This window comes from Anoplopoma fimbria, chromosome 3 (genome assembly GCF_027596085.1).
Source record: "Anoplopoma fimbria isolate UVic2021 breed Golden Eagle Sablefish chromosome 3, Afim_UVic_2022, whole genome shotgun sequence".
NCBI classification, from domain to species: domain Eukaryota; kingdom Metazoa; phylum Chordata; class Actinopteri; order Perciformes; family Anoplopomatidae; genus Anoplopoma; species Anoplopoma fimbria.
The window spans coordinates 2,738,463-2,762,730 of NC_072451.1; the positions used below are offsets into that span (position 1 = coordinate 2,738,463).

The 24,268-nt window shown below is 38.9% G+C and overlaps 1 protein-coding gene across 1 annotated transcript in view; it reads right to left on the reverse strand.

The window, feature by feature from the left end:
- The window catches only part of LOC129113352 (disco-interacting protein 2 homolog C-like), a 165,466-nt gene extending 142,480 nt beyond the window's left edge, over positions 1 to 22,986 (reverse strand). Inside the window, 1 exon segment of the mRNA XM_054625592.1 lies at positions 22,708 to 22,986. Coding sequence (XP_054481567.1) covers positions 22,708 to 22,780 — 73 coding nt within the window. The 5' untranslated portion in view covers positions 22,781 to 22,986.
- Between the last annotated feature and the right edge of the window lie 1,282 nt (positions 22,987 to 24,268).

Below are 24,268 nucleotides of genomic sequence, written 5' to 3' on the forward strand. Positions count from 1 at the left end.
TTGCAAAAGTTCAAAAAGTCGTCAACTTCTATTGAGAACAAGACTTCATTCACTATTTGTGCTAAGCTAAGCTAAGCTAAGCTAGGCGAAACAGACAAAAGTGAAACTAACGGATCAGAAAACGCGGGTTAGGTTTCCTTCTGGATGGCGATGGTGAACAATGTCAGTTGATTTCAAAGACATGTTGACATTTTGTCCCCTTCTTCTTAAAGAGGACATTTAGGGAAAAAATACTAGTTTGCCATTTTGTCATGGTTCATATATAAACTTTAATATTAATTTAATCTCTGTGCGTTCTGGACAAAGTTTGGCCCAGGATGTGTTTTGGCTAGCTTAGTTTAGCACAACGACTGCTAGCCTCCACTTAAATGTTGCATTCTTTGTCTACATGTTTGTCTCATTAGCTATTATAAAGAGACAGGAGGGGTTTTGTTTATAGTTGGAAAAAGTGCAAAAAGATGGCTACTCCTCCTGAGAAGAAGACTTCATTCACTATTTGTGCTAAGCTAAGATAAGCTAAGCTAAGCTAAGCACACAGAGGTAAGCAGACACTGATATGTCTCCTTTTAGACCGCAGTAAAGATTTTATTCCCTAAATCGGCAGCATGATTGTCAGACTCGTCAGACGGATCCCTCTCGGGCTTTCTTAGCATGACACAATACTTCATAGCTCATGGTCCTCATTATATTTAAAAGTAGGCCAGTGTTGTGTAACTCTGACAGCATGTCTGTTGTTGTTGTTGTTGTTGTTGTTGTTGTTGTTGTTGTTGTTGTTGTTGTTGTTGTTGTTGTTGTTGTTGTTGTTGGCTTAAACCATTTCAAACCCAGTGTCACATAACAATCTGGGGTAACATTTGCCATTTTGGTGGATCCTTTTATCCAAATGTACAATACAACAGGAACGAACACCTAATAAGCTCTTTCACGGTCTCACTCTGACTCTAAGCTCTCCCCCTGTTGCCTGGTTATGTGTGGAAACAAACCAAAGAGAAGTGGAGGCCTGTGTAACATAAGACTTCCCAGAAAAAAAAAAGAAAAAAGAAAAAGGAAACGTACAATGGCTCATTTGAAGCAGCACAGAAAAGTCACATTGTTGAAGGATTACACAACAGAGCTGAGGAGCGAGGAGGAGGTCATTTGATGCTATTGATGAGCAAATTGGGGGCGCGGGGGAGTGGAGAAAAAAAAAAGAATATGGAAAAGCCTTGTTTTTTGGGTTTTGTTTTTAGCCTGAAAGGAGCGAATGATGAAATCCCCGTCCTTCCTCCATGCACAGAAAGAAAATCAGCTTGAACGTGAGGCGGAGCATCTTAAGTGAGAGCGCTCACGAGGGTGGGAGGGACGACTACCAATCATCCATCTTCATCAGTAAACCGGACTTAGATAATCCTGTCAACGCTTAGCAGGGAAGACATTGACACCACACACACACACACACACACACACACACTCCTTTAAGACCGGCTGTGTGCACATTAACAGATGACTTGGGTAAACAAGGTTTCTGCCCCTTTTTTTAAACCCTCTGAACCCCGGGCAGTTTTACGTCATTTTTCGCTCCTGTCATATTTTACTCTCTGTAGCCTCGTTATTCACAACAATATAAAAGTCCTGCACCTTTATGGGAACAGAACAATCATGGCTAGAAGTAGAGAGAACGCAAACATGTCTTTTTGTGCAACAGAAAAACTGGTAGAATGCTATAAATCATTAAAAAGAAAAGAAAAAAGCAAGTTTAATTTCTTTGATCATTTATTTTACAATAATAATAAAAAACAATGGAATATATATATCCAACATCTTTCCAAGTGTCTACCAATGTTGGGAAAAGAACTGGAGGCTTTAAGTGCTATACATATTAAGCTATTCACATTTTTACAACCTCTACTTTCAGCCTCTCCTCTCTGCTCTGTGTTCAGCAGCCTGAAGTTATTTCAAAATTTCACGGAATTGTTTTTACGTGACTGTTTGTCTCAGATGAATCAATCATGGTTTCCTAGTTGCGCTGAGGAGCTCAGAATTTTATGTTTTTAAAAGTATCTGGTTAAAGCAAACATTTTATTCTGGGCAACATTTTAAATGAGACATGTAGAATAATTTTTGATGAAATTTCACAATTTAAAGCTTCGTTCTGGTTTATTTTTCTGACGTAAGAGTTTGTTACACAACATGTGTTCAATGACTGTCAGAAAGATGAAAAACAGTTTTTACAGCTTATGGCTGGGATAAACAGTGTCGTTTTGGTGATTGTTTAAAGAAAACATCCCGTCGGTTCAGAGGGTTAAAGGGTCAAAAGCTGCAGAATGGCTGCCACTCAGTAAACTTGAGAGCTTTCTGTTCACACACGTGCCTCAGCTCTCATTGTTCCTGTTTTCCCACCGAGTAAACTTAGTTCTATGGCAACTTTCAAAACAACACTAACAATGTTCTTCACAAGCCTCAGAAAGTAAAAAAAAACAACAAGGTATAAGTAGAAGAAAAATACTCATGAGACACTAGCCACAAATTCAAATCAATTAATTTTTCAATAAACAAACGAGCTAAAATATAAATCTAGCTTCTTAAATGTGAGGATTTCCAGATGGATCTTTGGAAATTTAGAATGTTGGACAGACAACAAGCAAGATAAAGAAATACTGAATGAAATTACAAATAATTGGTTTGAAACCTGATTTCTAAAGTTACATGTGGGGTGAAAATTTCCCCGTTGCGGGACTAATAAAGGATTATCTTATTTTATCTTAAAAGAAAAAGAGGAAATAAAAGAAACAGACTATAAAATATAACATTACAAGATCAAGAATATGCCAAAAATAGAGTTTTTCTTTGTGTTTACATTTTATGAACTACAGTTTAGTAGAGTTTAATCTGATAAAATGCAGTTTAAGTGAATTTAACCGGCTTAGAAAAGTACTTAAATAAATATAAATATTAGTTTAAATTCATTCTCCAAATCCCTATCAGTATCATGTTCAATCCTCACTTTTTGTAATTCTTTATGAGGTGTTTGTTCTGAGAAACATGTGTGACAGGTTTGAGGTTCAGTGTTGTCAAACTGCAGCTGATGGACATTGATTGCTGTTACAGGGTTTGAACTTGCGACCTTTCAGTTACGAGATATTTTCCACCCTCCCCCCGAAAAAAACCGTTCTGAACACAACAGTGCTACTGTTATTTTAAACTGAATCGTAAACCAACAGCTTTTTTTTTTTTTTTTTTTCCACATGAGCAGTTGCTGCAAAGTCATTTTCATGACTCCATAATCACACAGAGGCTGTTTCTCTTTGTTCATGTCGGGGTTGATTACTAAGAGATAAATCCGCCCCCTGGACATGGAGCCCGGCCAACGGCATAAAAATGCAAATTAGGTTCATGGAAAATGAAGCTTTTATGTTGTTTAACAATCACATTTTGGGTCAGAAAATCCACTACAATCATGGAGGAGTCACATCGTCAAGGTACATGTATTAAAAAAATGATTTAAAGTCACTGTGAGGAGCTTTTAACTGGTCCTGAATCAGTCTCAGTTTAGTCCTGGTCCTCTATAGACCTCCATCAGTAAACCAGACCATCAGAGAGAAGATCGTCTGTTTCTATAAAGTTATTCTTAAAGCTCGTCATCGGAGACACCGGGTCGGATTCTGGAGAAACCAGATGAGATCATGAAGGTTCACCAGAAACTCCTTCAGACCAGACTCCAGCAGAGACCAGTCCACCGTGGACAGACCCAGATCCAGCAGAGACCAGTCCACCGTGGACAGACCCAGATCCAGCAGAGACCAGTCCACCGTGGACAGACCCAGATCCAGCAGAGACCAGTCCACCGTGGACAGACCCAGATCCAGCAGAGACCAGTCCACCGTGGACAGACCCAGATCCAGCAGAGACCTGAGTGAGTACTTCTTATTTGAATATTTAATTTCTACTAGAAAAGCTAGAAAACATTAATGCCAATTTCATAAAAAAGTGTTTAAAGCAGAACTATCAATCAGTCCACCTGTACAAGGAACTGAACCCTTCACCCTGCTAGTGCCGTTGAGCAACACAACACCACAGAGTTATGGAGACACTCAGCACCTGGGAGTCACCAAACAATGTGAGGGAGGGAGGAAAGGGGGGAGGTTTCTATTTGTCAAGTACAGAGGCAGTTTTATTTACATATGTAAAAGACACCATCTGGAGAACTGTAAACCTCCAACGCCCCACCGAGCCACACTTGGATGCGATCCAGACTCCCAACAGTCAGCTCCGGGGGTTTAATCCCATCCTTAACAGAGGGCCAGCGGCAGGGTTTGTGTACAAAAATGGAGGCAGAGGTGGAGGCTCTCCAGCGGTTCCTCCTACGTCGGGATTTTGGGGGAATAGATGCTGCCAAAGTCTCTGAGTCGAGTGTGTCCTCTCTCCAGGACGAGCTGGACTTTATTGGAGGGGACACCATCGGCTTTTAAGGAGGATTTTCAGAAGCCAGAAAGAGAAAGTATGGGGAAGTTACAGTTAAGATATTCCTGTAGTTCTAAATGCAGTTAACCCTCTGAAACCCAAAACCCGCCGGCGGAAGTGAAAAGAATGTTTTGCCATGTTTGAAACAATCGCCAAAACTACACCATTTATCTTAACGAGAAGCTGTAAAAAACGTGATTATAGTCAGATTTTCATCTTTCCAGCGGTCCTTGAACACATCATGAGCGACGAATGCTTCGATCAGGAAAAGCTACTGAGCAAAGGCTGAAAATCGTGATATTTCCATAAAAAAAGGTTTTATTCTACTCATTTAAAGTGTAGCCCCGAGTAAACCTTTTGCAGTAACCAGAATCTGTTAAAAAACATTCAATTCTGAACTCTTCAGCGAAGCCAGGATTGAAACGCAAATAGTTCATAATTAAAAGCACCATTAACGTGTCAGAGGATTTTATAAAGAAGGCTAATTCGTTTTTAATCGTTTTAGGAACAGGAGCGCTTAAAAAATCTGAGTAAATATTTTGCAGCCAAGATAAATTTGTTTACAGGATTTTCTATTTTATAATGCATTTACTACTTGACATCTTTCTTTATAGGGCTTGTATAAAAGCAATAAAGTAGTCCATGAATATGTTATACGAGTTTACAGTTATTACAATCCCTCCTCAGCATTGTGCAGGTTGATTTATGGCGTTTTGCCGGTTACACTTGTCTTTTTGGTTTCGGAGAATAATGCAACAAACAGTGCATCAGCGCCTTAGCAAAGCTTAGGTGGTGAGAATGTTATATTCAGATTCCTGTCTTCCAAAATTGTGGCGTGTGTGTCACACTTTCCATGGCAGTCGGTGTGCAGATACTCCAGCTGTCTAAAGTCTCCAGAAACAACTGCTGCTGTTTCAGATCTTCTTATTTGGCCGTTTTTTTTTTTAAAGCCAACGGTTGCAGGATCTTCTCCTGGACGGTGCTCAGTGAAACACTCAGTCCACGTAGTGCTGCAACTAATAAGCCGGGCAGCTTTTCCTGGCAGGCTCTTTGGGATCTGTGCTGCTCCAGAGAGGTTTATCACCCCGACATACCGAGAGACAAACAAGCAGCCAAACCTCCAACTGCCCCGGAGGCCTCGGCTCCAGCAGGCCGACAGAGCATTGTTAACATTCGTGGCACAATGCTTCTCTTATATCCGTCTCCTCTCGTCTCTGAAAAGCCAATTCCAATCTCCAGAGTGGTTTGAACCAGTTTGGAGAATGTCTTTAGGATGATTCCAGGGATAAGAGAAAGAGACACAGATGGAATTCATCACTTGTACTCTTTTTTTATGCGAACCGGCCTCTTTCTCCTGTGAGGTGTATAAAACCTGCTTCAGAGTTTTAGGACAAGAAGTTCATATTGATATCTGCAACTATTTGGACTTCTGTCATTTGTAAAGGTGTTTTATTGCAGCATCTTATTGCAGGACTGTTGTATTTGAGCGCATTAGTTTTACTTAAGCGAACCTAATAAACTGGCTGCAACACAGACCTGCTGATGTGAGTATTTAAAAGCACATTTCACAGTTTATCCGTCAATAGAGCCTGTTAACACAGAGAGCACAACGTCTGTCAGAATGTTGCTCGAGGGCACTTCAGCAGGCCTCACTGGTTGTTTATTGACTTTACTAATCGCCTACAGAAACGGAGTCACCATTCCCGACATCACATGGTACTGTCAATCGCTCCCGCTGTGACAAAACCGGCTCTAAAACTACAACCGATACTAAATGTTTTTTTTACAGTAGCTACTCTGCAAAGAATGTTTGAAGAAGTGGAAGAGGGGAGTCCACGGGAAACGCCGACATACCTCTCTGACAGAAAGCGTCTGACAAAGCTACAGTGTTCACCTGCAGAGAGGAACATGTTTAACAAGGCTGTGTGGTGGTGGTGGGGGGGGGTCAAACACAGAGCCTCTATTGACCCGGTGATTCTGCAGGACAAGGCTGTGGTTTCGCTTTGGTTTCAGATGGTTTAAAATAGAGTGTGCAGGTGCGATAAAAAAAAGAAACATGCATGAATGGCATCAAAGAAAGGACACTAAAAAGATGCACAAATAACAAGCGAGGAGGATGAAATGAACTGCGAGAGCGGACGCCGATGGTGCCGATGCCGAGGCAGCAAAACAAAATTGTAACCAGGCGGCCTTCGGGCCAGACGCATCCGTCACTCGGGAGCTCTGCTTCTCGTTCCTCTGCAGAGGATCTAATAAAGCTGTTCTGTTTAAACGGATTAAGTGCCTCATCGTCCGACCCCTTAAGCCCGACGTGGGGCACAGTTCATCTTCCCCTCCACTCGACTTGCCCGGCTGGAAGAACTGTGTCACCCTTTGGGATCATTAATGGAGAGTTTTTGTTTCTCTCAAGGGAGCTCCAGACAGTTAAAAAAAAAAGATGAGTAATGGAGCTGGGAGGAAGTTTTGAAGCCACACAAAAAACAAACTCAAGCATTGACTGCATATAAGAAGTGGACGTAGTCATCGTGACATCACCCGTTGGTTTATGGACTGATGTTCGGCGATTTGGCTGTTGCCTTGTTGGATTAAGGCCAACGCCATGTTGTTGTTTCTTTTTTGCTACCAGTGAACAGAAGTGACCATATTTGGAATGTGTAGGAGTGATGTAGAGACGCCGTATATGTCTCTGATAGAGACCTGTCAATCACAGTAAGCCCCGCCCTAAATCATACCCTGCTTTATGGTCTGTTTGACTCTAAATGGAGCATAATTCACTAAATGAACATCATGCTGTATTGAAGAAGACTTGAAACTAGAGATTGAGACCATAAACTCATGTTTACAATGTTTACTGAGGGAATAAATCAAGAGAGAAGTAGAGTCATTTTCTCATAGACTTCTATACAATCAGACATCTTTTTTGGAACCAGGGGAAAATGCAAGTCTTAAGACACTTCCGCATTGGCTTATCTTGGCAGAACCTGAGGTTGCCGCCTGCATAAAAGTGGATTTAAGAATAAAAAAATCTTGCTCAAGAGCTGGCGGTAAATACCCGCCATCAGCGAAAAGGAGTGGAGGGGGATTCGAGGGGGTCACGGGGTCAAAGCTGGACCGAACACAAGCAGGATGGAGAGAGGAAACGCATCCTCTAAAAGGCAAATATTTGTGCCGTGTGTTTGAAAGTGTTTCCTCATCAGTTTCATTTACTTTCCAAGTGAAAAGGGCAGAGGAGTTTTTTTTACTCCCTTCACCTCTCGAGACCTCACTTTCTCCCCCTCGCAGCTCGCCGGCTTCAGCGACAGGCGGGAAGTGTCAAAGAGGGAAGAAAACAGGCAAGAGAGGGCTGAAAGTGCCTGTCTGAGCGGCTTAATGATGCAATCTGCCAGAAACACCCCCCTCCCTTCCCTCCCTCCCTCCCTCCCTCCTCGCCGCACTCCAGCGATGACATCACCTCCCGGAGAAGCAGCATGGCAGAGAACAGTTGCACGGCTGGCAGAAGAAACAATTTCCAACAGCAGTTACGTTTCTTTAAGCTGTCGCAGATTGTTTCCAAGATTAGTGACTTCATGTGTTGTAATTCCCCAGAAGAAAATGAAAGCCCAGTAATTAAAGCGCATCTAAAATCTGCTCAGCCACATTTTGTGTTGTTTTTATGACGTAGGTTTTATTCACATCACAGTAAGCATTACTGACATGTGAAAAGTATATAAAGAGTTTACATTACATTACATTACAGTCATTTAGCAGACGCTTTTATCCAAAGCGACTTTGTTAAGAGAAATATGCCATAATTATCTGTCATTTTGAATGACTGCTCCTATTATTCTAGAACTCGTGATGATCAACCGGAGGTCATTAAACAGAGTCATAAAACGTTCCCTCGTCTGAAGTCAATGTTTTTGGTTAGATGTCTGAAATAAGGTCCGTTTAACACAAGATAAAGACATTCTAACGTTTTGTTCTACGATATAAAATTTGTCAGTAAAAACCCCTCAGGGGAATTTAAAAGCTTTTACGTGTCTAAAAAAAGTGTCTAAAAAAAGTGTCTTAAAAAAGTGTCTAAATGAGACGACTAAACGTCATCACTAGAAACACTTCTCTTCCGTTAGCGTAGTGGTGGACATAAGGAAGTCATGTGACCGTGGTGGAGATTCTTTATAGCCTAACATTAGCTTTCTACTTTACACTTCAAACGTTATAAAAGTGATGCTCATTTGTGAAGATTATATTGATAAACAATTAAAACGATAAGACTCTAATAGACAAAAATGACTTATCTATTTAATAATACACTAAAACCAAATGAAGGTCACTGTAATATTGACGAGTGTGGTCCAATCACTGTCATATTGACGAGTGTAGTCCAGTCACTGTAGTATTGACGAGTGAAGTCCAGTCACTGAAGTCCAGTCACTGTCGTATTGTCAAGTGTAGTCCAGTCACTGTAGTTGTGACGAGTGAAGTCCAGTCACTGTAGTATTGACGAGTGAAGTCCAGTCACTGTAGTTGTGACGAGTGTAGTCCAGTCACTGTATTATTGACGAGTGTAGTCCAGTCACTGTAGTATTGACGAGTGTAGTCCAGTCACTGTATTATTGACGAGTGTAGTCCAGTCACTGTAGTATTGACGAGTGTAGTCCAGTCACTGTAGTAGTGACGAGTGTAGTCCAGTCACTGTAGTATTGACGAGTGAAGTCCAGTCACTGTAGTTGTGACGAGTGTAGTCCAATCACTGTATTATTGACGAGTGTAGTCCAGTCACTGTAGTGTTGACGAGTGTAGTCCAGTCACTGTAGTATTGACGAGTGTAGTCCAGTCACTGTAGTAGTGTAGTCCAGTCACTGTAGTTGTGTAGTCCAGTCACTGTAGTATTGACGAGTGTAGTCCAGTCACTGTAGTATTGACGAGTGTAGTCCAGTCACTGTAGTATTGACGAGTGTAGTCCAGTCACTGTAGTATTGAGTCACTGAGTGTAGTCCAGTCACTGTAGTATTGACGAGTGTAGTCCAGTCACTGTAGTATTGACGAGTGTAGTCCAGTCACTGTAGTATTGACGAGTGTAGTCCAGTCACTGTAGTATTGACGAGTGTAATCGTTCACAAGCTGCTTTGGAGGACAGATGGGGAGTTAGGGGGTTTAATTGCTCTTGTTGTGGCAGAGAGTGAAGTCTCCCGGTCAGTCTGACAAGATTAACCCTAAACGGCTTTTCATGGCCGAGCTCATCAGATCTGCAGTCTGGACGCCACCGACTCTCCCTCAGCACAGAAACAAACAACTCCAGTATAGCAGATCAATCACTATCATCTTATTTCCTGCATAAAAGGCCACGACAAACAACTCATGGAATAAATATATTCTAAAACAACCATTTTATTGATTTTGAATAAATTTGTATCCAATGGAATTGGATTGAAATAGGTATATCTACGAAAGCTTGACGAGACCTGCGTCATGTTTATCTATGAAAGTCCAGCAACACGTGTCAATTTCCACTTGTTACATGCATGCAGTCATTTCAAAGTAAACTACCGTCTTTATAGGAAACAACTCAGTCCGATTTGGGGAACAATACTACTTTGGTTTCGGAAAAGATTGTAAAATACTGAAATATGAAAGTGATGTGACAAGGTCAAGTAGGTCAAATAAGACTGTCAACTGGAGGAAAGTCCTGTTTTTGTTTGAACCATCCTCCCTGTGTGGGTTTTTGCTGTTTTAATACTTCCTGGTTCATAATTACGTCGATTAAATACCAATTGATTTAGTTGGATATCTCGGAATTACAGTGCATTCATTTTTGATGGTATAGCTACGAATGCTGTATGCGAACAATCTTCCCCAATATACACCTAGCCCTACTCATCATGCGTTTTGCATTACAAACTATAGAAGTACACAACATTTTACCCAGAAACCCCTTCTCAGTCTGCACCCCTAAACAAAGCCAAAAATTCAGCTGCCAACAAATGTATTGATGTAAAAAACTCTGAAGATATGCCACGAACCAACTTGCTAATTAAGTGATGATTCTGCAGAAAAATCCCACTTTGTTTTTTTATGATGAGCGCCCGGACGCTCGTTGAAGCCAATTAAGTGATTGACATTGATTGGACGGACACGGGAGATGGAGCCAATGAAAATGCTGATTGGGGGGTCTTCACATTGCTCTAATGGCAGATGGAGCGGCCGAAGCCCATTACAAAGAGCATCCAAAGGGGTTTTTTCTTTTACGAATCGCCTGAGCAAGCACAAATGTCATCTCCGTTCAGATCACAAGGAGGAGGAGGAGGAGGAGGAGGAGGAGGAGGAGGAGGAGGAGGATAAACACTCTCTTGTCTCAGACATGTTGAGAGGAGCGTTGAGATCTGGAGGTTACTTCTGCATCTCATCAAGTTATTTCTGTTAAGAATCGAATCCTTAAAAAATGTGCAGTTTGAATATTTAAATATGAGAGAGAGATAAAGGTGTTTATGTTATTTGTCTACCATCCTCTCAGCTTGAATTTAATTAAATTGGAAAGCTGAATTAAGCCCATTTAAAGACATGGAATAAGAGACATTGCTGGCTTTATCTTTCTGTTAAAGAGAGGTTTTAGTTTGGTTTTTTTAAACTGATCTGATATTTCACAACATTTCCTACTTTATCAAACTGATTTTATGCAGGAAAAATGAAGATTGCGAGAATAACTTTGCAGCAATTAACTCAAAAGTCCCACAGAAGTATGTTTGATAAATGGTTTATAACATGTGATATTGTAGTTGTAAGTAGATATAAGTTTCCTATCTGTGGGCACATATTAGAGGAGGCTGCTGTATAAACATTATAAATCATAATGTAATAAAGCAAAGTTGTAATAATATAAAATGTTTTCAAGTTCTAATCGTTGACAAACATTGTACATTCATAAACACTTAAAATTATCCAAATATAGACTTAAACTATTTACAAAATCTTTAAAATTGAACGTTTTTACAAAGGAGTTTGTTCATATATCATTCATAGCCTGATTTAAACAACATCTTATTACTAAAAACATAGAGAGAATTGTTTTTTAATGGTTGTTTCCAGTATTTTCCGATTTATGGAGTGATAGAAAGTAAAAACCTTTGACTCTAATATTTCAAACCATGAAACAAGAATGTTGAACCTGGCTTTGTCCAATGTTCAGATTTCTGTTTTTGAGCACATATTTAAGAGGATAATGCCTCATTTATATATTTAAACATAACATTTCAGAAAACTTCATGGGGATATCTATTAGTTCTTTTTATTTTTACCCTATTCACCTGTGACACCGACGTGTTAAACTGCCATCAGATTTACATAAAAGGGTTCACGTCTGAAACTGTATTTTCATTCTAACGGCACTCAAAACGGAATCCCAAAAGCTTTTGTTTTGCTCCCTCTCCGCTCGCTGTCAGCTTCCTGACTGGATGTCAACCTGTCCTCTGCCTTCCCGTCGAGAACTGACGACCTGAAACCCGGCGGCTGTCCGACCCGCTGACATTTCCAGCCCCTCAGATTTGTTGTTCTGCTCGGCTGACAGCGAGGGCGGATGAATATTTATGGAGCTTTATGCCTCCTGCGAGAAGCCACCCGGCTCTCAGAGACGAGGACGACGGCTGATGACGGACATGTGGACCGACTGCATGTTTACGTCTCCACTTCATGGTGTGTTTGGATGTTTTTAAGCTTCGTCAATGTGCTAATGTTTGCACTGCAAGAAAGAAAAGAATATGTATATGTAATTAATCCATTAAAGTATTGGACTCAGCTGTTTTTTTTCTCTATTCCAGTGCATTAATATTATTTTCATTCTTAACCCTCTGATCTCCGAGCAGTTTTGGGGAGCGTTCTTTTGTCATATTTTACGCTCTGTGGCCTCGTTTTTCACTGCAATATATAAGTTGTGCACCTCTATAGAAACAGAACAATCCCAGCTAGATGTAAAGAGAACTCAAACATGTCATGTGTGCAGTGTAACACAGTTATCATACCTTAAATCAAAAAGAGCAAGTTGAATTTTGTTGATTATTATACAGAAATTGGTAAATACTGGAATCTATATATCCAACATGTTTCCAAAATTGAGGCTCAACGTGCTATAAATGTTCAGCAGCCTGTCCAAGTTTCACAGATTTTTATGTCATGTGACTGTTGGTCTCAGATGAATCAATCATGGCTTCTTAGTTGCGCTGAGAAGCATAGAATTTTATGTTTTTTACAGAATCTGGTTAAAGCAAAAGAAGAAGAAGAAGAAGAAGAAGAAGAAGAAGAAGAAGAAGAAGAAGAAGAAGAAGAAGAAGAAGAAGAAGAGGCCACTCAGGGACGAGTAAAACAGCGGCAGCAGGATGATTTGCATTCAACTGAAATGTAGTGTTTGTGGATGAAGACGGCGTTGGCGCTCTGGGGAATCCGGTTCAGCTACTGTTCGGTAAAGAAAACACAACTTTCACTTTGTTATTCTTCCTTCTGTGGAACATTTTTACATCCTCTTCTGAGTGCTGAGTGAGTTTTATGACCCTGTGGGCCTTTGAAACCCTGTTAAAATAAAATAAAAAAGTTAGAAAATAACAATAATTCTGTCTTCCTCCTGAAATAAAAACTTCAGTGGCCCAGAGGAGGTTTTTCACTCGTCCACAGCTGTATGTCTGGATGATCATCAGACTGATGTCGCCTCGCTGGATGTAAAAACGCTGCTCACCTCAGTCTGTTTTTGTTTTTTAAAACAACAATAACGTGACAGTTTCAGCGGATACATTTCTCCGGTGGGAGTCGAGCGAGGACAGTGGACTGCAGACGTCTGGAGTCCCGAATCAACGCCGACAAAAGAGACCAGATATGAATTTACGAGCCGTGCTGCGTGAACAGAAGCTCTGTGCAGCTAAAGTAGAACAAGCCTCTCTCCATCCCCACAGGTCGTAATCTCCCAGGGAGGAGGGGGGGAAATAACATCTCTATGGCAACAGCCGGTGTAAAGGTGAGGCGGTGCAGGAGAAGAAGACACTGCGACCACAACATGTATTTTTCTCCGCCTGCAGTAGATTGATCTTTACAAACAACAGCAGGGAGGTATTGGTTTGTCTACCTGTGGCATTGTAATAGTGGTAAATTGAATACATTTTTGGATTTCAACATCAACTATAAACAGAAATCTTCTTCCAGAGTGATCTGAGCTAAAATATGTACAATTTCTGATGAGAAATAAAATATAAAATGAGGGAAAAGTCAATGTGAAAATCACTTTTATTGTCATAAAATATTCTAAACTCAATTTGAACTTAGCTTTCAAGCCATGTTCACGCTCACTTTTAACATTGGATGGAAAGGTGACTGGGAGCTTTAAGGGTTGATGGGAAATGTGGTCTCACTTTGCCACAAAGGTAGAACGAATAGTGGGAGATAAAAGAGATCAATAATTCCCACCATGATGTCATGTGATAATACCAATGTGCAGTGTTGAAGTGTGTTTTTAAAGCCAAACTAGTCATTTTAAGGGAAGATAAACTAAGTTTATTCTAAGAAGAATACCAGCATTGACTGGACAATTTAGTTTATTCTTAAAGCATGTATTAAATAAACATACTGGATGCTATTTTAGTAGTTTTTTTCCATCACTACCTTCAGTTATAACATTGTGCTCAACAGTTCTGGAAACTAAAAAGAAGTCTGACTGAACCGATCACACAGATTGTAAAATGGTTTATCCAGAATATCTAAACCTCTTTGTTTGGAGGTCAAAAGAAAAGTGAGCAAACCTGGAATTTAAAAAATAAAAATAAAGAAAAGGTTTTCTTCCAGGCGACATTAAACTTTTTTAAAATAAAAAAAGTTTGTTTGTTTTTACAGTGTACAAAACTACTGACAGAGCTGCATGTAAATGTGATGGATGTTTACAACAGACAGGTTGGGTAATGTTCTTTTTTTATCTCCTTTTTTTCCTCTTAGAAATAACATTTGGTAACCAGAAAGTTTGTTTCCAACCTGTCTCATCATCTTTCTTTATTAACTTAATATTTGATTTGATATTGCACCTGAGTGATAGTTAATATTTTACTTTATATGTTCTACTTTGTACTGAAGCTGCTGCATGTCAGTTTCATATCTTATCTTGGCACATTGATGAAAATGAAACCGCGCTGTAATAAACGTTAATGTTCGTTTAATCAGATTTACCGGACGAATTACAACTTGGTTTCTTTATAAAACCTGGACTCAGTTTTATATTTACACCTCTGAGCCACAGGAAGTCATCGAGCATTCATTCACAGTGTCACTGATAAGGTGTGTGTGTGTGTGTGTGTGTGTGTGTGTGTGTGTGTGTGTGTGTGTGTGTGTGTGTGTGTGTGTGTTATTAAGTAATATATATATAATCGTTCACATGCGCCGATCCAAAAAGGTCCAAAGGTCGGGCCCCACTTTCAATTGCCTGGCAACCAACTGAAGCCTTTGACATAGTGGCATCCCTTGTTGCCGTGGCGCCCACCTGTCTCAACAATCAGGACGACACCTGTACTTTTAACTGACTTTGATTAAGAAGTTATTTACATTTAATTAAGTGGATAAAATTGAACTTTTTCTTGCAGTCGAATTTTGTGAACTTTAAGCTTCAGTTATGCAGACGATATGAATCTTTCATGTCACGATTATCCTAAAATACTTGACGATATTATTCCGATCATCATCATCAAAATATGCTTAAAAATAAAAAATAAATGGAACTAAAATAGACTGGAATCCTTTCAACATTACATTTTGTTAATAAGAAAATAGTTTTATGGCTACATTAAGGATAAATAAATAAAATAGCAACTATGAAAGTGTCTATTCTTTCTTAATTTCTATAGTTTTTAAACCAGAATCTATTTTCTTTTTACTTATCGACCATAATAGTGAGCTAGACCACTTTTTCAACTCACACACGATGATATTAAAGATTAGCACGATAATGGCAATTCACCACCATCAACTTATTGTGAGTGTGTTTTTAAAGCAATCAACTATAAATTCCTATATAGTCAAATCTTAATCTTAAAAGTTATATATATGGAAACAAATGTGTTAATAATTAATGAGGTATGGCGTTATTGGCATGACTACTTCTGGACTGTGTGTCCATCAAATGATTGGATGAATGTCAGTTATTTATACGTGGTTTTTTGCATGAAATACAACCACTGGTGGCAGACACCACAAAAGAAGAAGCGTATTATTCTTCACTTTTCTGATGCAAGTTTCTGTTGGTAATTAATGTAAAACTTGAAATGAAAGCAGAAACCAAACACATAAAGCTTGTAAGTGATTCAGTGAAAATGTCACCGTCTGAATACATTAAGCTGTGAAGCAGAAGGCTTAGAGAGTTTGGCCTTTTTATGAGCAGCAAGAAAAAACCCTCAGTTCAGTCTGTTGGAGAAGAAGAAGAAGAAGAAGAAGAAGAAGAAGAAGAAGAAGAAGAAGAAGAAGAAGAAGAAGAAGAAGAAGTCTTTGTTGGCGTTTCGGTCGCGAATTAATGAAAAGGTTGTTTGTAGAGAATCACAAAGAAAGAGTCTTTTATCTGAAACAAGTAAAAGCATTTAAAACATTTATGTGTTTCTGTTTTATGAGTGAACAATAAAAGACAAGAGAAGAGGAAATTACAAGTTTATAGTCAACACGTAAATGGGAAAAATTCATCTGCAACTATTTTGATAATGGATATATTTCACTAACACTTGTTCCTGCACTTACATTGTAGTAATGTGTTGCTTTCTTTCAGAGTTTAAACATTTTTTAAGTTTCGGACATTTGGTCGGACAAAACAAGACATTGTGATCTGTATTTTTTCACACTTTAAATATGAATCAATGAATCGAGAATATGATATTTACCAGCTGCAGCATTAAAGTGATGAAGACATTAATGCATCATTGATAATAATCCAGTATTATAATACATATTAATCTGAAATGATGAGTACTTTTGTACTTAAAAGTTTTGAATGCAGGACATTTACTTCTTCGCTACTTGTAAGTCGATCTAAAATAGATTGTTTTACTGTTTTATCTGCTATTTTCTGTCCATAGACAAAACAATTAATCAATAATGTATCGGTAATGAAATAAATAACATGTGACAGTTAAACTCCCGCAGAGCCTTTAAGAAATGGAGCTCAAACTAAAGCCTGTCTTGAGCTAAATGAACCACTGGAGTCCTGTATTTCAAACAGGCTGTAATTATCTGAGTTTTTCTGCTTCGTCATGAACATAAAGATCTTTCGGGAAGATTGAGAGAAAAGTGAGAGCTGTAAAATAACAGAGGAATTTTATGGAGACCAGATGTGACTGAAGGAAGGAGTTATAAAAGAGGTTTTCTCTTTGCACTAGATTTCCCTTTATGACAGGATGAAACAATAACATTTATAATAAACTCCGTGTTGTGTTCAAGTCCACTGTTTTTATGATGCTGAACACAGTTTTGGATCGTGCGTCTTTCAGAGTCCAAGAAGACACGAGACCATGACCATTCTGAATACCAAGACCATTCTGAGTCCAACAAGACACAAGACCAAGACAATACCTAGTCCAACAAGACACAAGACCAAGACAATACCTAGTCCAATAAGAAACAAGACCAAGACAATTCCGGTTCAACGAGAAGCGATTACAAATCCACCAAGAAGCAAGACCAAGTTGATTCCAAGTCCAAGAACATGCAAAAACAAGACGATGCAGAGTCCAAGAAGACACAAGACACAAAGACCAAAACGAGTCCAACAAGTCAGGGTACCAAAACCAATTCTGAGTCCAACAAGACACAAGACCAAGTCGATTCAGAGTCCAATAAGACCGGGGACTAAGACCATTCCGAGTCTAACAAGACACAAGACCAAGATCATACAGAGTCTAAGAAGACACAAGACAAGTTCGAGTCCAACAAAACACAAGTCCAAGACAATTCAGAGTGCGAGAAGACAGAAGACCAAGAAAATTCAGAGTTCAAAAAGACAGGGGACCAAGACAATTCCAAGTTCAGTAAGACACAAGACCAAGTCGATTCCGAGTAGAGTCTAGAGGACAGAATTATTAGATCTTCTCAGGAAAGACTCAAATAACTGCATTCATTATAAACACCAACAAATCATGCAAAACAGGGACCGTCTGTAGGCATCATCTCAACTTTTAAAGGGTCTTAATCTCTGCTACAAGACGATGACTCAACAGTTAAAGATTCAGAGAAGAAGAAAAAGCTTTAATGAGAGCGTCGGCGTGTTTCATCCCCTCACAGCATCACTTATCTGATGAACAAACAGACTCCTGCTAATGCAACTTAGCTTAATTACAATGATGAGAACGATGCATTTACTTTATACAGTCGGGCTGCCAGGAAAATGTTGCGTAAATGCTCCTTTAATTTCCAGGAAGCTCCGTTAATGAAAAATCTATCTGTCTGCAAGTGACTCCTTCTTAATCAAAAAGCCTGAAAGCAAAAAGTTTTCGAAAAAGAGAAAACAGCTCACATCCTTTATCGATTAAAACAAGATCACCTTATCAATCAGGACACTTCAGAGATTAATTAATTAATGATTATAGTATAAAATGGATCAATAGTGATGAAGAAATAAACTCTTTCTAATTAATTTAACTCATTAAGACTGAATTTAACTGTTTTGCTTTCATGTAGCTATTATTGAATCCAAATGTGTGCAGGAATCTACATTTTCAGACAAGAAATGATGCATTTAAATATTACATTTTCCACAAATTATCTAATTAAGACCTCAGAAGCCCCGCCCCCACTCTGTTTGATTGACAGGTAGTCTGTCAAAAGGACACTCGAGTCAGTAGAAAAGTAGGAAATAAATTTACAACTAAAATACAGCAGATACAACTACGCACAGACACTGCAGGGATATGTATGTGTGTGTGTGTGTGTGTGTGTGTGTGTGTGTGTGTGTGTGTGTGTGTGTGTGTGTGTGTGTGTGTGTGTGTGTGTGTGTGTGTGTGTGTGTGTGTGTGTAATCTGCAGTGTGTTGAGGTGGACAGCTTGTTATCTGGGCTGAACTGCAGAGTTTAATATTCAGCCGGCAGCCAGATTAGTTCAGGACAACCTGTCAGTCTGCAGCTGCAGTGAAGCAGCAGAGTGTGTGTGTGTGTGTGTGTGTGTGTGTGTGTGTGTGTGTGTGTGTGTGTGTGTGTGTGTGTGTGTGTGTGTGTGTGTGTGTGTGTGTGTGTGTGTGTGTCTCTGTCTCTGGGGTTTTGCGGTTACGGTTTAGAATAAGGTTTGGTTAACTGGCATGTAAATGCTTTTTAAATCAATAAATGTTGTATTTATCAGGTTGTTGTGACTGTTATATTTTTGGGATTCTCTTAATATCTGGGGACAAAAAGTTAGCCAATTATTTTAAAGGTTAACACAGAAGAAAGTACAGAAGCCTGGATGAGTCAATCCACAAAACAAATGTGAAACTGCAGGATTTCTTGAGAGTTAAAGGACATAAGACAGTGGAGAAGTGACGAGAGTAGACAGGAATCGAGATAGACCTTCTCATTCCTCGTCCACCAGTTCCTCCACAAAGAACCAGTTTAAATCTTGTGTTCATCAGAGATGTGCTCAGCATGACATTTTTTTTTAATAAAAACAACTTATTGACGAAAGAAATGTTAGTCGACTAAATCCAAACGTTCTAATCTAACAAACATCTGGAATCTGCAGATATGCCTAGGAGCTAGGAAACTAGCATGGTTGCTAACTCCAGCATGTTTACATCTTGTATTTTATGCTCTGTCCCTTTCAAATAAATAAACAAATACATAAATAAAATGGTCCCATATGTTTAATTATAAATGTATGCACAGTTCTTATACGGACGCATTTGAGAAGTTTGTCTTATTTTGTAAAAAGCAGGTTTAGAAGATGTTTAAAGTATCATTTTTAGTATCAGTACTGAAATATTACACAAAACATTCTCCTGCAGCAAACATTGTATATATCGCAATCAGCACAAGGCAGGAAAGTCCAATCTACAAGCCCATAAAAGCATCAAATATCCCAGAATGCAACGCAGCAAGAAGGCGCCACTCTCATTTTTTTTTTTATCTTTATCTCAAGCAGAGTCACTCTTCACCTACATGTGCAACCAACAGCTGGATGCCGCAAAGGACACTCTCAAGCTCACACATGTGCCATGAGGGTTTGTCCAGGGGCATTCTGGGAAATGTAGGAACTACTTAACATGAGGAGAAACAGATTGAAAGAAATCCAAAAGGAACCAGGAAAACGTGGAGCTTTGTGGTTTGAATCTGCAACCAGCACATGACCCTCCTTCATTGCTACCAATGAGGTGCCGTTGAGCAAGGCAGTGCCCCCCCCAGGCTGCTTTAGTGGAGCTGCTACGTGGCTAAGAGGTATCTCATTTATTCTGTTTTCCCTTATATATGTTAAAAAAAAGTGATATTTCTGTTTTTAACATCCCTCCTCTCTGCAGGAATACAATTTAAAAACCCGACAACCTCGAAGGAGCTGTGAGGTTTTGATGTTTGCCGCCTCCACAGAGAAGCGAGCTAGAGGAGGGGGAGTTTAATGCCTTGCCCAAGGGCTCCTCAACAGCCCACGTGGCCCCTTTGAGAAGCTGTAGGGACACCTGACTGCTTCATGAAGTCGTTTTTCCTGCCACCGTGTACCCCCTCCCCCCTGCGGCGAGGGGGCTCTGGAGGAGGAAGGGATGATGCGTGGAAATCCAGAAATTAGGTCAAAGTCTGCAGGATAGGTGGGTGGGTGAGGGGTGCATTTACAGCATCAGCTAAGGATGTAAATAATGCAACCGGGGCATCCGACCCCCCCCCGACGCACTTGTTTACATTGGCGGTTTATATGTTTTTTCAAAAAGAAGGAAGGAAAAAAGGAATGTGTGTCACCTTTTTTTTCCTCCCCCCTTCTCTCCTCTCAGCTCAGACGCAGATTCCTCTGAAAGCTGCAGTGGAAACATTAAAATGCAATGTGTGCATTTGCAGTCAGCTGTTAAAATCCCCTCTCTCTCTCTCTCTCTCTCTCTCTCTCTCTCTCTCTCTCTCCCTCTCTTTCTTTCTCCATACATGGCTGAGCGCCGCCGAAAACCCACCAGACTTCCATGAGGAACACGGGGATAAAAAAAAAAAAAAACGCAGCTGAAATATGACACTATGATACTCTCCAGGCTGAGAGTGCAGTCTGCAGCAATGTGACATATCAATCTGAGGAGGAGGAGGAAGAGGAAGAGGAGGGGGAGGAGGAGGAGGAGGAGGGGGGGCTAATGAGAAAATCAATACCCAGCCTGCATCTCAACGTCTTTGGCAAAAAGGAGCCAATATCTATGCTCTGGTGTTATGGAAAGAATCTGGAGTATAATAGAAATCATTCATCCACCGGCTGCAGTGTGTCATGTGAAATCTGTGTCTGGTAACAGCTGCTCTGCTCATGTGCACATACATACATACATACATACATATATAAATATATATAATCTAAGCAGCATGCAGGGCTCTGCTGAACAGGGACTTTCCAATATCACAAGAAGAAATACCTCAACGACAACTTCTTATTGACAAACCAGAACAATAAATCTCTCACAGCGTTCCTGTGATATTTCCCCACTGGGAGCTTAAAGAAATCCCCTCTGGTGCTCAGAGGAGACTTTAAAGTAGCACTTTAAATGTGTTTATCTGCTGTGATGGAGAGATTATAATGAACTAATCAACAAAACATACTTTTATAATAATAACTGTGATGTTTTATATCATTGTAAACTGCAAAAAAAAGCAATTTGGGCACTTGTAATGGGCATTATTTACTATTTTTCATTACTTTGTTCATTGGGAAATATTGTCACATATGAATGTATCTATTATTATTTTAGGGTTAATATAGTACTTCTATGATATCTCTTTAATATTCCTATGACACCTGGTGCTAAGTAGTGTGTGTTTTCTGTTGTTTTCTGATATTTTAACCTCCATTTAGACAGTTTTTAAAGGTGTTTATCTGCTGTGATTAGTCTAATATCTATTGTGCTGTTTCTTATCATTGTAAACTGAATTATTTGGGGTTGTAATTTGCAAGAAAACACAATCTGCAGACTTGTCATGGCCATTATTTACCATTTTTTATCACTTTTGTACATTAAAGATCAATGTATTTATTGGGAAAGATAGTCAATCAATAATTAAGCACAATGTTTGGTGCATTTTAATTATTTTAGGGTAAATATAGTGCTTTATTGTAATGTATCTTATATGATACCTGTGGCTTTTGCAATATTTCTTTGTACTTTTTAAAAATATTTTTAATCTACATTTAGACAGTTTTTAAAGGTTTGTATCTGCTGTGATTGAGAGATTAGTCTAATATCTATTGTGCTGTTTCTTATCATTGTAAACTGAATAATTTGGGTTTGCAAAATGCAAAAAAACACAATCTGCATTTATTGGGAAAGATAATCAATCAATAATTCAGCACAATGTTTGGTGCATTTTACTTATTTAAGGTAAATATAGTGCTTTATTGTAATTTATCTAATATGAAGATACCTGTGGCTTTTGCAATATTTCTTTGTACTTTTTTAAAATATTTTTAATCTACATTTAGACAGTTTTTAAAGGTTTTTATCTGCTGTGATTGAGAGATTAGTCCACTCATCAACATCATTGTAAACTGAATAATTTGGGTTTGCAAAATGCAAAAAAACACAATCTGTCATGGCCATATTTACCATTTTTTATCACTTTTGTACATTGAGGATCAATGCATTTATTGGGAAAGATAGTCAATCAATAATTCAGCACAATGTTTGGTGCATTTTACTTATTTAAGGTAAATATAGTGCTTTATTGTAATTTATCTAATATGAAGATACCTGCAATATTTCTTTGTACTTTTTAAAAATATTTTTAATCTACATTTAGACAGTTTTGATGCATATCACAGGAGAACTAGTCATGCAGAGTCTGCCTCCACTTCACCTCCACTTCACTTCTCTTCACCTCCACACCCCCAGAAACAGTCCCTGTGGCCGCATGTGTGTTCAATAAAAGATGCAAAAAAACAAAAAAAATAAAAAAAATAAAACTTGAACTTGTGGCATCTGGAGCTCAACACACTTCTTCTTGCATCCACATCAAACTCTGAACCAGAAAAACACCCAAAACTCTCCTCCACCACCTCCACCACCTCCACCTCCACCTCCACCAGGCCGGGCAGCAGCAGAGGTTTACCCGGGCAGAGGAGCCTGACGCTCGGCGGTGAGACTGAAGAACTCACCCTCAGAGAGCTCCAGCTCCAGCTCTGCCAGTCTGGCCCGCACCTCCGCAGTGAGAGGGTCCCGGTCTGCCATTCCTCCCCGACAACCAGACCGAAATCTCCGGGGTTTGTGTTCTCCTCCCCCTCTCCTCTCTCCTCTCTCCAGAAGTCTTCTTCTCCTTGAAAACACCCCAAAATATCCAAAGTCTGCCCGGCTGAGGAGTCTCTCCGTGCGGCTCTGTGCGCTGCAAGAACCGAGAAGAACCGAGAAGAACCGTGAAGCTGCCCAACAGGGTGGAGCTCTGCTGCTGGTGTTCAACACAATAAGAGCAGGGACTGTTGCAGGGTCTGGTTTCTTTTAGTTGGTTTTGTGTGTGGATTCTCCCCAAATAGAGGGATTAATACTGCAACTCAGAAAAAACATCCTTAGTAAAAAAAAGTGTGAAAGTTTAGTGAAATTAAAAACATTCTACAAAAGCCAACGTCCATAAAGAAAACGTATGTTTTTATATATCTAAATGTACATTAAATAACTTTTTATCTCAAACAAATGAAAGAGTTAGTGTTTAATAATGTTATTTAAATGTCTCCAGTTGGTTTACGCAAGTACAATGTGGGTATTTCCATTTTATGTAACTTTATACTTCTACTTCTCTTTACTAAAGTAAAATATTATCACATGATTGAGACTTTTTTTTATCATATTTATGACTCTTTATTTCATAATTTAAATGTATTATCTGACTTTTTAGTCTCATAATTTAAAGGGTTTTTGTTATGTCACTTATACAAATACTATATAGAAGTACAATGTGGGTATTTCCATTTTATGTAACTTTTTATCTCATACTTTCAATTTTGTATCACAATAAAAGCAAAGTAAACTGTTGCAGTGTTTGGTTTCTTTTAGTTTGTTTTTGTGTGTGGATTCTCCCCAAATAGAGGGATTAATACTGCAACTCAGACAAAAACATCTGTTAAATGAGTAAAAAAAGTGTAAAGTTTGGTGAAATTAAAAAACATTCTACAAAAGACTTTCTTTATCATATTTATGACTCTTTATTTCATAATTTAAATGTATTATCTGACTTTTTATCTCAATAATAACTTTTAGTCTCATAATTTAAAGGGTTTTTGTTATGTCACTTATACAAATACTATACAAAAGTTACAATGTGGGTATTTCCATTTTTGTAACTTTTTATCTCATACTTTCAATTTTGTATCACAATAAAAGCAGAGTAAACTGTTGCAGTATTTGGTTTCTTTGAGTTGTTTTTGTGTGTGGATTCTCCCCAAATAGAGGGATTAATACTGCAACTCAGAAAAAAAACATCCTTAAATCTGATTCTGTTAAATGAGCTGATGTGTTTGAGTTTTAATTAGATTAAATGTCTCCAGTAGGTTTACACAAGTACAATGTGGGTATTTCCATTTTATGTAACTTTATACTTCTACTTCTCTACTTCTCTTTACTAAAGTAAAATACACTGAAAGATATGTCATAATTTTGACTTTTTATCACATGATTGAGACTTTTTTTTATCATATTTATGGCTCTTTATTTCATAATTTAAATGTA